At 40.6% G+C, this 15,379-nt stretch overlaps 3 protein-coding genes across 5 annotated transcripts; all 3 read right to left on the bottom strand.

Moving 5' to 3' along the window:
- Nucleotides 1-226: 226 nt before the first annotated feature.
- LOC127440899 (RNA-binding protein 4.1) lies at nt 227-4,477 on the bottom strand. 3 transcript variants are annotated; one of them, XM_051698003.1, is made up of 4 exons: nt 4,289-4,477; nt 2,706-3,148; nt 1,017-1,859; nt 490-619 (listed from the first exon to the last, which is right to left on the bottom strand). In XM_051698003.1, exons 2-3 carry the CDS (start codon nt 3,115-3,117, stop codon nt 1,039-1,041), a joined length of 1,233 nt encoding a protein of 410 aa, XP_051553963.1. In that variant the 5' UTR covers nt 3,118-3,148; nt 4,289-4,477; the 3' UTR covers nt 490-619; nt 1,017-1,038. The 3 variants fall into 3 exon arrangements, with proteins under 3 accessions (XP_051553969.1, XP_051553956.1, XP_051553963.1); XM_051698009.1 differs by lacking the exon at nt 1,017-1,859 and having other exon boundaries at nt 227-619; XM_051697996.1 differs by having other exon boundaries at nt 477-1,859.
- Nucleotides 4,478-4,601: 124 nt separating this feature from the next.
- LOC127440934 (RNA-binding protein 4.1-like) lies at nt 4,602-10,424 on the bottom strand. The gene is made up of 4 exons (XM_051698022.1): nt 10,340-10,424; nt 9,281-9,711; nt 8,161-8,913; nt 4,602-5,849 (listed from the first exon to the last, which is right to left on the bottom strand). The coding sequence occupies exons 2-3, from the start codon at nt 9,690-9,692 to the stop codon at nt 8,180-8,182; spliced, it is 1,146 nt and encodes a 381-aa protein (XP_051553982.1). The 5' UTR covers nt 9,693-9,711; nt 10,340-10,424; the 3' UTR covers nt 4,602-5,849; nt 8,161-8,179.
- Nucleotides 10,425-11,183: 759 nt separating this feature from the next.
- On the bottom strand, nt 11,184-15,356 carry LOC127440943 (RNA-binding protein 4B-like). The gene is made up of 3 exons (XM_051698034.1): nt 13,522-15,356; nt 12,786-13,431; nt 11,184-12,409 (listed from the first exon to the last, which is right to left on the bottom strand). The coding sequence occupies exons 1-2, from the start codon at nt 13,982-13,984 to the stop codon at nt 12,815-12,817; spliced, it is 1,080 nt and encodes a 359-aa protein (XP_051553994.1). The 5' UTR covers nt 13,985-15,356; the 3' UTR covers nt 11,184-12,409; nt 12,786-12,814.
- Between the last annotated feature and the right edge of the window lie 23 nt (nt 15,357-15,379).

The raw sequence follows: 15,379 nt of genomic DNA, 5'->3' as shown, positions 1-15,379 counted from the left end.
AGAACATGGATGATTTCAATTTCAAATGATATTTTCACAAATCTGATATAGGATGGCTGGTTGATTAACAATACTTCATGATTAATCTGAGATCATACATTTTTTATGGACACCACATGAAATAGAGGGCAAACAGTTGGAATCTTAATTGAACAGTAACGTTTTGCACTAGCTTCGTAATCTGCACATAACTGGTATTATTGGGGCCTTTACCTTTGAAACTCGATTTCTGTTTTCGGACGGGGGGTGGGTGGGGGACGATTCTCTGAATATAAATGGTTAGTGGAGGAGTCCGGCAAAGTCTTCTTAGGAGACAAAAGTTGTCAATGACCACACAGACACTGTGTCTGAAGCATCTGCTCGCAATGTCTGTTTCTTCTACTAAAATGCAATTGCAATGATCTCTAGAAACAAAATAACTTTTAGGATGATATTTACAGGTATTTGTCCTGAAAAAAACAAACAAACAACAAAAACATCACAGGGCAATGTGACATTAGCTAAGACAATAAAAGTATTTTAGTGCCAAGAGGTGGGCTATTTGTAGTATCCTTGATCCAGCCAAAACTGAATGCATCACAACTTCTAAAGCGATCGATGATGAGTAACCAAGAAACACCTGCAGAGAGAGGAGACCATTAAACTGTTAATCATTAAGTGATCAACTCTTTGGACTGCCATGTGGTCATACTCCCATGTTGCCAACATGATGTAAGACCTTTCATAGGTAAACAAGTTCTTGTATGATTAATTTGAAAATTATAATGTCAATCAACTTTCTGACAGCTAGTATTTATGAACAAATGTGGGCTGTAACATAAATATCCTCTACATTAAGCTGGACCTTAATAATTGAGATCATACTGTATGTAAAAATTATAACATAAGAAATTTTAATTACTATCCTTCAGCTAGACTTCCATTACACTGAATACTATAACTAACTGCTATCTGACAACGTACTTTCAGTTTATGAAACTTTGCTCTCACCTCATGAACTACTAAAAAGATCTCACCTTAGTGTACACAGGTATTAGGTTAGTAAGCATAGCGCGCCCGCTCGGCATATGGATCCCGCGGTATGTCGTACACAGAACTCCTGGGAAGCGAAGAGACTGGGGAGAGGCGCAATCGCTCATACGCGTATCCTTCCGACTCAAGGGGAACTCGCCGGATCGGGCTCCGGTCGCGGGCATAGTATGAAGAGGCGGGAGCTGGAGGAGGGGGCAGGGGACGGCGCTCATATGGGTCTCTCACGACCGGCGATGAAGACGGGGGAGGAGGGACAGGAGGTGGAACTGCGAGTCTATCTTCAAAATAACTGGTTCCGTACGGACGTGCCCGATACTTCTCGTAGAAGTCCACCACCCCATACGGATCTCTTTCCTCATAGGGCGGTCTGCGTATTGGGTACGCAGGCAATGCACCACTATAGCCCATGCTCCCATACGCAGCCTCACTGCCGTACACCGGGGCCATGCTATTTTCCGCGCCAATGCCGTAGCCCGCTGGCATACCATAATTCATTGCGCTCTCAAAACCCGCACCCCTTCCATACCCAGGGACACCATACCCTGCTCCCCTGGAGAAGCCATGTGAGGATGCGAAGTTGCCACCACAGCCTGGCTCGCCACTGAAGCCGCGATGAAAACCCCGGCCGCCACGATCGCCACCCCCACCAAACCTGAGGGGCCCATATCCTGCAGAGTCTGGGCCCTGTCGATAGGAGCCGTTCTGGTCCAATGGGCATTCTTTGGACCAGTGGCCATCCTGCCCGCACCGATAACAACCCGTTCTCTCTCCCATTCCCGGCGCGGTACGCAGGCGGCTAGTTGAAAGCTTCACGCTCATCAGTTTGCCTTAAGGAAAAGAAACACGTAAGAAAATTTGCCATGATATTTCTATTTAACTTCTTTCGCATATACACGGAGAAAATGTTCACAAGCAGCCATAAATTTAGACTTTCGTTCCAACACATCTATCAATAATCCCCCACCACTGGAGTTCAATTGTATAATTTAAAGTCAAAGTGAAACGCCGTTCGCAATTTATTTTATTAATGTAATCAGACTCATTTCTAGGTGGGGAAAAAAAGATGTTCATTGAGCAAAAAAAGTACGGCAGAACTTGATTTTATCCTTCTGGAATTAACAGGAACGTGAAAAGTTGCCGTTACATAACAGAAAGGACTGCGGTGGTTGAAAATGTATAGGGATTTGTGATGTCGCCGAAAAGAAATGTTGTTTCCAAGGCGGAGCAAGTAATTTTACTTTGATAAAACATTACAAAGACAAACCATTTCTTTATTTGGAATAACATGTACTAAGTGAATCTTGCACACTAAGACTCTGATTTCATGTTGAATTTGTGTGGTTATACCATTACCCGATTTTCATTTTCTCATAAAATGTCTCAATTTTTCTCACTTTTAAGGAAAAAGAGACACTCACACATGATAGAAAAAAATCTGTATCCATTGCCTTTTTAGGATGAAAATAATTTCCATGAGGATTACTTTCAATGGAAATAGCTTATGGACATGCCCTAGTCTAGTGGATTCCATAAACAAGACTAACAGCAGTCCTCCACTCCTCACTTACCACTTTTTCTACTTACCAACTTGTAATGAGACTCACTTTTGGCACAAATATGACAAGATAAAAAACAATTTGGGCTACATTAGGCAAAGGACCATACTGGTTCACCTTGGAAGGCTGTGTTGTCCAAGCCACTGATGGCCTCCATAGCATCTTCCACTCGCTCCATGTGAACAAATGCATAATCCTTGACTATGTCACACTCAACCACGGGACCATACTCCTCAAACTTGGCCCTAAGTTCTTGGTTGGTGCAGTTACTGCTGATGTTGCCGACATGAAGTTTTGTAGAGGTCTTGGGTTTCCCTTTGCTCATCTCCACGTTCATGGCCAAACCATTCAGCATGTAATGGTGAAGATTTCGAATAGCTTCGTCTGCCTCAGCTTTGTCATCCATATGCACAAAGCCAAAATTTTTCACTACGTCACACTCTGAGATCTTGCCATACTGAGAGAATAGGGAGCGGATATCATCCGCTGTAGTGTCCGGTGAGAGGTTCCCCACGAAGATTTTCACCATTGTAGAAATAAAATTAAAAAAAAATCAGGCCCTGTTGCAAGAGAAAGGTAAGGATGGTACATTACCTATGTTATTGGGTCAATGATGACACACTTTTTTTTTTTTGTCTGTATCTATCAAGTTATTCAAATATACATTACAAATGCGATTCACATAAAACAATTACTTGAAAACACCTCTACTATGATGAACATGTTTTTGATATTATTTATTTTTGTTTCATTAAAAGCTGATTTTTTATTTATAAAAAAAGAAAAAAGAAATGTTGATTTAATAAGTTTGTAATAATATTTTATTATTATTTAATAATAAAGACCAAATGGAAAACATTATATTGTCGTGAAAGAAAAACCAAACAAAACAGAGTGGACCCTTTTAGACCCACGTGACTTTTTTTAGTAGTAGGAAAAAAAAAAAAACAATAGTTCGGCATTTTCATGAAAGGCACATTTTGTTCAGGCCAAATGGACTAACCCTAATAAAACATTGATTTTTGTGACAAAAATAGTGTTTATATATATTATATACACACAAAAATTACTGTAACAAATTAAAATAAAATTAATGATTGTGTACACTCACGTGTAAATAATTCTTTTCAAATAAACGAACGAACATGGATACAAATAGTACATTTCTAAAAAAAAAAAAATTATACGTGTTTTAATATAGGTTTTAAAATATTATTATATCATATAATTTGTATCATCTCCGACCATCTTAATTTGTCATCGCCCAAACATTATATGACAAAACAGCTAGACTGATAGATGACATTAATTTATATATAAATAGTCAAAATATTGGGGGAAAGGAGGTGCATGCGGGATCACCGCATGGGAGAACAATAGAAATACACAATACATTTGCTGTGTACTTATTAATGAGCTGCGTGCTACCAGAACTACTAAATCCACAATATTAATACATCAAAACCAAAACCAGGCGCAGTATCTACCATTACAGACACTAAAGCATTCATTTGACATGCTTGATATAAAGCGAGTAGGCTAGCACTGCAACTAGCTTAGCAGTGACACAAAACAGGGGACGAGTCAACGAGGAAAACCACTTAGTAACTACACGCATTTGCAAAATAATTACATGGTTCGTAAAATACAGTCCTGAGGTTATTGCGATATTTTTATGCAGTGTTATGGAGATGGCATACCTTTTCAGTGTTTGCAGGAGCCGGCGTGAGGTGAAATGGCGTCACTCTCGCATCGGATCAAAGCGAGGCTGGTTGGAGAATAGAAACGGATCTGCCCATCCCCTTTTCTGTTCTCCATACTAAAATAATAGTGTAATAACTGGCTGCTGCAGCCTTCAGATACTCTAAAGCATCACGTAGTCAGACAGACTGTAAAAGACATAATATACCCACGCAAGCCATTTCAAAATCATGTAAAAAGTGGGTATTTTTTTGGTTGTACATTAGTCATGTATAACTCAAAAGGAAATACTTTAAGATTGAGACACAGACATGTTGTCACCAAAATATTGGTTTATTACAAAAGATAATTGATAAAACACACTCCTGACTTCTGTAGGAATTAAACAAACTACAGAAAATCAAATTTATAAACATTTTCACAGAGCTTCCCAAGGCACCCATAGAAAAGAAACGCCAGCAGTCTCAAAGGTGAATAAAGCCCTGAGTGACAGTTGGTCAGCACATATTCTCTTGCAAATTCCCACTTTATTCCCGTGTACAGTCCGCAATTCCATCTTCATACATGAAGGTGCTTCTTACAACCTAAATATTCCTGACATGAAATCATTGGCGAATACAGAATAGAAGACCATTCAGTGCGCATCCCTCTGAAATCAGGTACGTGTTGTTCACCTATATCACATGAGCTGCCCAACAACTTTAAATCACATTGTTTTAAATGACTAATACATCTGTCAGGGGGTTACAATCAAAACTCCAAAACGTAGGTTGCCAAACTCCCAAATCTAGGCTATACACAAAAACAAACTTACATTGGAAGGAGCAAAAGTTGTCTCTTCTGTTGAACGTACCTAGTAGATACAGCACAACTACCAATTCAACAAGCGTCATCTTTGAGCAAATGTAAAACATGCCATTAAAAAAAAAAAACCCAGCTTTAGTGGATGGGAATAAAAGACAGAACGGAATGTTAATTTTCCCCATCAAGCCTTTTTTTTTTTTTTTTTTTAACAGCTGTAGGATTAATTACAGATTGCCACTCCCTCCATATACACAATCCTGACATTAATCACCAAAATAATTAACCCTATTGTCCTCACAAAACATAAATCGAGGTTACCAAAATTAATCACAGAACTAAGGCGGACCCAACAGCTTGAGATAAAACTAAGCATCACAAGTAAAATGTGAATAGAGGACAGAAATAGACTGAAAAATAAAACTCAAAACATCATGTTTCATTGCAATTAATAGCAACGTTTAAAAATTATGCTTAGATTAGACACAGCTCCTTACCTCTGGACAAAATTGAAAGGCAAAACCCAAAAATCAACATCAACAAATTTTGCACGCATATGTGGAAGACAGAAACTGACTCCATGGGAAAGGGGAAATTAAACAGTAGTTTTTTTTATATAGGTAAAATAATAATCATGTGCAGAGATAAGCATACTGATCAATACATGTGCCTTCTCAATCCTGCATCTTTTGAATCCAGCACAGCGTCTTCGTGGTAATATCATGTAGGTGGAGGGAAAGTCTCGTGACTTGAAAAAACCTAAAAAGGAGAACAAAAATTAAGAGGGGAAACATTTTACAGGCAAACGTCAGACATTTATACTTTCTAACACGAGTAAAGCGGCTGCTCTTACTAATGACTGACCTGCCCTGATCCACTCACTGAAATGCCTGTCAGTAGGGCTGTCACGATTATGAAATTTGGCTGACGATTATTTGTCAAACATAGTTGGGATTATGATGATTAATTGTCCCTTTAGGGCTTTCACGATTAATTGTAATATGTGCTTCATACATCTACATTTTTACATATTTAACTTTAAATATATAAATCAAATAATAAAATTGGGATATAAGATATACTTTTAAGGCTTTTAAACTACATGAATGATATTAAAATGTTTTTAAGATATCAAAATATTTCTAAATTCTTAAAATATGTCTCTTTGGTCAACTTTAGTTTTACATTTACACTGTTGTTTTTGGAACATATAAGTGCTGGGAAATTTAATAGTCTGTTTTAACATGTAAAAACAAATAATAAAAATGTACCAATTGATGCAGTATCCCCCCACACCTTCGTGAGATGGGAGAAAGGTGTCTCGAGTTGTTACTGGCAGGCTACTCAGCCTTACTGGCTCCATTTGGTTAGGAAGAGGGTGGGATCGGGATCATGGCACCTGTTGCTGTCTGGAACAAACCCAGGCACCTTTGTACAATGGGTGAAACTTCACTAATGTTTTTCCACACTTTGTGGCTAATTGGGATATATACATTTTCAGGAGGTACACACTCGACACGACTGCACATCCTAGCACAGAAACAAACTGTGTGGAGCAGTGCATGTTTCGTCATACACAACGCATGTCCTGGGCATTACAAACACAAGAGCAGATTTACTGTACGGAGAATGGAGAATTTGCATGAACCAGGCATAACGGGCAAGCTGCTGTATCTCTTCGCATCGCCTATAAATGTGCAACTGCAGTCGTCTGACCAGTTTCAAAAGCGGAACCGCGAAAGAGAGACCACGTGTGCGCGTGATAGTGTTGCCGTTCAGCAAGCTGCAGACAGGTATACTAGACTGAACCACATCCAGAGAAAAATAAGAGATTTTAAACTTCAGCAAATTAAACTTAAGCCTTCAATATGTTTTATATCTGTATACTGTATATAGTGTCTAAGATTGCATTGGGAATGTAGAGTAGACTCAATTTATCTTGCCAATAAAGCTTGATATGAATTGAATCTGCCCATATGTTCCTATTATTAAACAAAGTCCACAAGAAAGGCTAGAGGATTTTGCTCTTAAAAATGCTTTCCTAACAGTGAGGAGCAATCTCACTATAACAATAACCCTAAGCTGTCAGCATGTTGACAAATTTTATGTCATGTACTCTAAGATTAGTACCTGTGAAATTGTCTAGCGGCAAAAAAATAAATAAATTTGTATTTCATTTTAATTAAATGACTAACCAATTTATTGCGAGTTCAAGACAAAGCATAAAAATATTTGTTTTTTTTGTTTGTTGTAATGTATCATGTACCATAATTTACAATTACAGAAAATTGTCTACAATGTGTGTGTGTATATATATATATATATATATATATATATATATATAAAAAACACACCCACCCACATATAAAATTTAAATATATTATTTATATAATAGAATATTGTTAAATTTAACAACAGTAAAATATTACTCCATCAATTTCCTTCACTTTGATTTTAATGCTCTTTGATGAAACCCATAAGCCATTATTTCTCATGAAGAAAAACCTTTGAGATTTAATTTCATCATTTAATTACTCCAGAGAAATAAAGCGTGGGTCACCTCCTCTGTGTCACTATGTCATTAACAATGTGTGAATGAACCCACTTTGACCTGGAACATTTGCCATTACCCAGTCGTTAAATTAAAAGTGAAACCTATCAACATTTACCTTTGTTCATTTATATTTTTGTGGGAGATTGGCATGAGCCTCTGCTGACGGTGCAAGCATCAGAGCGTTTGAGAAGCATTTCACACGCTCTTCCAGACAGGAGCTGCTCTGGGTTGATGTCCGCGGTGCGGCTCAGTGGCGCTCGGAGTTCAATTGAATAACACACAAACGCAGTGTTTGTGGCATTTATATATTGGTTTACAATTCCCTTATTTGGGCATTAGAATGCGATTGGAATTTGAAGTGCACAATAATCGCGGTCATCTCAAATAACCACGGTCAGATTACATAACCTCAAGCAAGATTATTTAATAATCGCGACAGGCCTACCTGTCAGAACACATTACGCTGACATATCATCTCATCAGGATCATCAATGGTAACGACCCGCATTCGCTCACCTTAGCATGTGTGTGTGGCTTAGAATGCGTATCGAACCCGCTCGGTGTAGTTCTCCCTGGCTCGCGGCACAGCGTAAGATGAGCTCCTGGAGACCGGAGAAAGTCGCGAGCGCTCGTACGAGTAGCCTTCCGCACCGGCGCCCACACGTCTGATCGGGCTACGGTCCCGCGCGAAGTACGCCGATGCCGTGGTAGGTGGGGGCCCCAGAGGGCGTCGTTCATAGGGATCATGTCTGGGGGGAGCCAACCGCATCCTTGAGAGAGAAGAAGAAGAGGGAGGGGGAGGAGGAGGGGGAATAGAGAGAGGCCTATCCTCAAAAAAGCTAGAGCCAACCGGGCGAGCCCGATACTTCTCATAATAATCAATGCTTCCATAGCGATCCCGGTCAATTGCGGCCGACCTCTCTGGATAGGCAGCCGGTGGCCTGCTGGGGTACCGATCTCGAGCATCTGCGCCATACTCGCCATAGCTGGGACGGCGGGTCATAGGTGGGGGAGGGGGGCGTGGCCCTGCTGTGTAACCTCTACTAGGAGGACCTCCAGGGCCACCCATGCCATAACTTGGCCCACCCCTCGGGGGACCTCTATTGCCGCGGAATCCCCCCATGCTTCCGCCATAGCTACCATTCTGACCACGTCTGCAATCTTTGGACCAATGGCCCTGCTCCCCACAGACGAAACAGCCAGTTTGGTCTCCCATGCCGGGTGCTGTACGGAGGCGACTCGTAGACAGTTGTACTTTGACCAGCTTGCCTTTTGGGAGGAAGAGAACAACACGCAAAACAATGTAAAATTTTCTTCCGCTCACGTCACCGTATTAAAGAACATCATTGCATCACAACAGCCAAAGAGCACTTACATGCTAAGATCACTTAACATCTAGTAGCAAAACTTGTAATGAAAGCAGGCAAGCAGTTTCAGTAAATTGTGAAAAAATTAACCTCAATGCAAATGTAACTCCCTACAGAAAACATTGTCTACTGCCAATTGTTTATATATGTTACAATTACAATAAATTAAAAGGGGAGTTCTATAGTCTCCCCGTGTTCACTTTTACATTCAAAGAGTAAAATATAACCCTGGGTAAGCATGTTTTCCGCCGTCTTTTCTTATTGTTCACCTTGGAAGGCTGTGTTATCCAGCCCACTGATGGCCTCCATGGCATCCTCCATTCGCTCCATGTGTACAAAGGCATAGTCCTTGACTATGTCGCACTCAACCACTGGGCCGTACTCCTCAAACTTGGCTCGAAGCTCGTCAGTAGTGCAGCCACTGCTGATGTTGCTCACATGCAGCTTGGTAGACCCCCTGGGTTTTCCTTTGCTCATCTCCACATTTATGGCTTGACCTTTCAGCTCGTGATGGTTGAGTTTTCGGATGGCCTCTTCGGCGTCCTGCTTACTTTCCATGTGCACGAAGCCGTAATTTTTCAGCACGTCGCACTCTTTAACTTTGCCATAGTCAGAGAAAAGAGAGCGCAGATCTTCCGCGGTCGTGCTTGAGGATAGGTTGCCAACAAAGATCTTAACCATCTTTATTGCCGTTTATGTCCTGGACAAAGGGAGCATAGTTGCGAAATGCACGTTATTTCAAACGACGTTTCTTTACATTACTGTTGTGCTGGCCTACACAGCAAGAGATGAAAACTGAAAGAACAACCCAACCCTAGAACTGATCATACGCGTGAAAAAGTGTGTTACTTCAGGCTAAAATAATTTAAACACGCAGTGTATAACACACTGATAAGATCTGGTTAAAATGAGTCAAATGAGAGCTCAAGTACCGAACCTATTTTCAGCGGTTGGACTTGATGGCGCAGCTGAATTAACACGCTTTGCTAGGCCATGCCTCGCCGCTTCTCCGCGGGGTTTTGGAGCATGATACCCGAATTACCGAATAAACCCTTGCGTTTATTATCATCATTCGACCATACATTTAAGGGTTAGTTACACGACTTAAGAGCACCGGTGACCGTCGGAGGGTAGATTCGTATGATAATGCGTCGGCCAAGTGAAGCTAAGCTAAGTCAAATTAGCACGGCAGCATGGTTACCCGAGCTGTGGTCGCCATGTTACGAGACAAACTACATTATAAAAGCTTTTAACGTTATACTCCCCGCTTATGAAATCAAATGTGTAACACGCATGTAAAGTGTTGTGAAAGAATAGCATTGCCTTACCGTAGCAAGAAAGCAACCTCACCGCCTGCAACTGCTAAGATGAATGAAACCTAAAATGGAGTCTCGCGCCTCCTCAACAGTCAACAGCACTTCCGGTCTACGGAAACCCACTTCGAAAACAACGTCGAGTTGAATCATTTGAATTTTTAGCTTAAAACAAAAAAATCCCAAGGCCTTAAACTCTTATCAGTAAAAATAATTAGAGATGGAGACCCTACTAAGCACTGGTCATTTAAGTATAGAAGAAAGTTAATGTGTTATTATATGCATTTATCTCATGTGTCGAAATCTCTCCTCGATTTTGTGCAGATTATTTTGAGGATGTTCTTCAAATGTAATATGTAAACCAAGGCTGCGTTTCCCAAAAGCATCGTAAGCCCAAGTAGATCACAGAAACCATTGGGGCCAATTGTCTGTACGATCAACTCAAGCTCGCGATGCTTTCGAGAAAAGCAGCTCTGGTCTGTATATGTAATGGATACATTTTATAAGATACCCCAATTACTGATACTGCACGTAGTCGTTAAGTTGCACTGCAGTTAATTATCAAAAGGTTTCTTATAGAATATTTTGAATCATATTTTACCAAATGAGATGATCACAGCTCATTTTAAACCCGTGTATCACGTAATATTTACAGCACAACTTTGTCGTAAAGCTTTAAATGCATTTTCCTGTAGCTTCAGTTTGTGTTCTCCCTGGTTGCTTTCAGTTTAATACAATCATTCATTCGTATGTATATCTTAATAAATCTTTGTCATTGAAACATTCCAGTTTTATATTATTTCCCATCTTCCAAGGTTTGTCCCAAGAACCAGACCTTAACCAAAACAAGGAGTCATAATTGCCAAATATAAATGTTTTATTGCAAACTTCATACATGGATGGGGAGAATGCATAGAATTGTGCATGAATTTCAAACAGAACTTACCATTAAGTTTCACCAGAGGTCATCATGAAGTGCAACCAAAACATTTGATATAGATTGTTTATCAAGAGAGATAAATGTCTGTACTCTGTGACTGCAAGTCTGGGCAGCATTAGGTGAACAGCTGCACCATGAAACAATCAAGTTGCCAGCAAGAAAAAGGCATGCTGCGGTGAAGACATTTAATACATCAGGGGACTTACCTGGTTCAAATTAAACCTTTATAGATTAAGTGCAAACAGTCAAAAAGGACCAATGATTGATAACATTTAAAAGTCTATCCAATTAGTGATGTCAAAATGGCAAATCAAACTGACAATGTACACAGACTAGGAATGGTAATACGAGTTATCATGGCGCTCGTTTAAATTTCGCGGCACAAGCAGTTCTATGGCTGCATAGCGATATACAATCACTAAAATGTTTTGAAGTTTTACTTTCATCTTTAAAAAGCTTGGCAAGTAAAACGACGCACCCAATTTCCAGTCTTTATTAAAATGTTTTAATCAAGTGTTCTTAAGAAAGAAAAACGGTACACAGTTCTTGAATCACTATACTCTGCAATTAAAATTCAAACTAAAACACAATTTCACAAAAGCCAGTAGACTAAAAGTTATATTGCAGCGGAGATATTTATACTTGCATGGCGCACGTGTATCTGCTCATTTCAGGCTTTAACAAAGGCCTAATAAAAACAATTCGGTTAACACAGATGTATTGTGGGCTTTGTACCAAAACCAATTCCTTGCGCTCGTTATAGTTTAATAACAAACGATACGCTTAAGCATATTTATAAAAAACAAAAAACAAAAACAAAAAAATACAGAGTAACACAGAAATTTGTTGAAAGAAATTTTTGTATACGTCCCTTTAACAGCTTTGACCAAACCACCAAGTTAACCTATTTTTTTTTTTGTACTCTTTACCTTTCAAAAACTAAAACACAAGCAGAACAAAAAGAAATGCAGAGTTAACAATTTAGCAAGAGAATGAATTTTATGCGTGTAAAAGCGTTTGTTTTGTGCAGTCCGCGACAGAATTCTTCCACTATGGTGCGCAGGCGAACGAAACGCGCTCTGGCAGACAACGACGTATCGCATCACGGGCACCTGGAGACGACGACGATCTGGAATAATTTACACCTGGAAAGAGAGCAAAATCACATGAGTCAAAAGGTGCCACCTGTGATTACTGAAACGACAAGCCTAGTTAGAACATCTGTAAAACAGTTTATTTTGAATTAAGCGAAGTGAGATTTGGCTCACTGGACCACAAGGTCATTTAAATTCACAATCCAAACACTTCGATACGAAGATCAGTGTAGCTCGAAAAGTGCTTTAAAAGACTAGAAAAAGGTAATTAAAATATACGACCCAGACACAATTTACATAACTGCTACTTGCGCATCCCTTACTCTACACTGAGCACTGGACTGAACAGGGCAGTACTTGAACTCTGGGCTCTATATTAAAAGGATGCTTCAGAGCTTATTTGGGGGTTGCGAGACCCTATTCTCACCTTGGGTTACAAAAGCGCAGAGATTCACTTTAATACGCGTAACGCGCAGGAGGTGGAGGTGGCGCCCTCTCAGCGTAGGGGTCTCTGGGTCGAGGCATGCTGTACATCGGGTTCCGAGACATGGAGAGAGGGGAGAGACGCGAGCGCTCGTACGAGTAACCGTTGCCTGCGGGTGCTGGAGGGGCAGGAGGAGCACGTCTGATAGGACTGCGGTCCCGGGCAAAGAATGAGGATGGTGGGGGCGGGAGGGGGCGTCGTTCATAAGGGTCAAGGCCATTGCCAGCCATTCGCTCTCTCATAACGGCAGATGAGGGGGGCGGAGGGGGCATGCCACTAGGACGTCGTTCCTCATATGAGGATGCACCATAAGGGCGAGCACGATACTTCTCATAATAGTCGACGACACCATATCCATCACGGTCATATGCAGATGCTGCACGTTCTGGGTATGGGGGGCGTCTGGGGGGTGGTGGTGGTGGAGGAGGGGGGCCAGGGGGATAGCCAAAGCGACCTCTAGGAGGACCAGGTGGCTCGGGACGATCACCAGGGAAACGGGGTGGCCAATATCCTCTGTCTGGGGGGCCGAAGCCATCGTCTTCATCCCCTCTTGGTCGACTCTTTGAAATCTGCACATGAATTCTTTTGCCTGCAAAATATTTATGAAATTAATAAATCCTGTAAACAATGAACTGATGACTATTAAAAGTTTGTGGCTAGGGTAATAAAGGCTTCCTACCTTGGAACTCAGTATTGTCCAAGCCCTTGATAGCATCCATGGCCTCATCAGAGTTGCACATGTGCACAAAGGCGAAGTTCTTGATGATCGCGCATTCACTAACAGTACCATACTCTTCGAACAATGCTTGGAGCTCTTCATTGGATCCCTTCTCCACATTGGCCACATGAAGCTTCACCGGGCCCTGGCTCTTGCCACGACTTGCTTCAACATTGATGGGTGTTCCATGCAGCTTGTACAAATGCAGGTTTCGGATGGCTTTTGTTGCACTTTTGCGATCATCCATGTGAACGAAGGCAAAATTCTTGATGATGGCGCACTCAGTGACATTTCCATATTGCGTAAACAGAGACTTTATTTCTTCTACTTCTGCCTGCTGAGGCAGGTTGCCAATGAAGATCTTCACCATTTTGGTTGTGTTACTCAAGAGCCTGAAAAATACGGTCAAGAACAGAAGACACATTAAATTCAGTCACCAGCAACACTAAATAAATTAGGGCTGCGTTAAAGGGATAGTTCGCCCAAATGAAAATTCTCTCATCATTGCATCATCCTCATCCCAGATGTGCATGACTTTCTTCTACAGGTGATTTTTAGAATAATTCAGCTCTGCTGGGCCTCACAATGCAAGTGAATGATGACCAGAACTCAGAAGGTGCAAAAAGCACAGAAAGGCAGCATAAAACTAATCCATAAGACTCCAGTGGTTTAATCAATATCTTCTGAAGAATTTTGATAGGTGTGGTTAAGAAACATATCAATATTTAAGCTAGATTTTTATTATTACTATTACTGTAAATCTAGTCACATTCTGGTGTGGAAGTGACTTTTTACATTCAACCACCTACTGGTTGGGGCTGGTCAGAGTTACAGTAAAAAAAAAAATTAGACATATATTGATCGTTTCTCAACCACACCCATCATCCTGTTCTGAAGACATGGATTTAACTACTGGTGCTGCATTTGTCCTTTTTGGACATTCTGAGGTCTCATCGCCATTCACTTGTATTGCAAGGACCTACAGAGCAGAGATATTCTTTATTCAGTTTTCGTTTGCGTTCTGCAGATGAAAAGTCATACAGATCAGGGATGGCATGAGGATGAGTAAATGAGACAATTTTCATTTTGGTGAACTATCCCTCAAGTCTTACGAGTTGTTAAAATCAACGCTGCGTTCAACAGAATAACTGGAACATGAAACTTGAGCTGAAGCGAAATCGAAACGGGTTATTCCATACCAATGGGGGCATTCGCATTTCCTGAAAAGCCAGCTAGTCAAACCAGTTTCTTATGCAAATAAGAAATTTTAATGCCTTACGATTCGAAAACGTATATAGAATGTTCCATTTTTATACCGATGTTACAATATTTAACCAATACGGTTTACTACTAACAAAAAACAATTCGGTTTATTACACACCTATAAACCACGGCCTCGTGTGAAAAATGCTAGCTAACTAGCACGCTTCGTCGACCAAACAATACATATTCTCTCAAAAGTATTGTGTACATTTACTTTCGTAAAATCACTACAGATCGTAATAGGAATTAGATTACTACAAGCAGACGTCGTTTCACATTTACAGCGCACTGAGTGAAAACATAATTTTCGTTGCGAAGTTTGAATAAGCTAACAACGCTAGCCTATCAGCCGTTGCGCGCCGAGATAACCGCGATGTTTGCGAATTTAGCACATAACCAAATAATTTATTTACATTTCTACACTGACACTATACACGTCAGTCTTATATCTAAAGTACTTTCAAACCAAGCACAAATTGAAATAAACGCTAATCTTGCCGCTCTAAAGGTCACAGATCACCACTCACCGTCTGCTTCGCACCGCAATGAGAAAGAG

This window comes from Myxocyprinus asiaticus, chromosome 1, assembly GCF_019703515.2.
Source record: "Myxocyprinus asiaticus isolate MX2 ecotype Aquarium Trade chromosome 1, UBuf_Myxa_2, whole genome shotgun sequence".
Classification (NCBI taxonomy): domain Eukaryota; kingdom Metazoa; phylum Chordata; class Actinopteri; order Cypriniformes; family Catostomidae; genus Myxocyprinus; species Myxocyprinus asiaticus.
The sequence above is the reverse complement of the archived record's forward strand: the minus strand, read 5'-3'. Positions and strand labels throughout refer to the sequence as shown.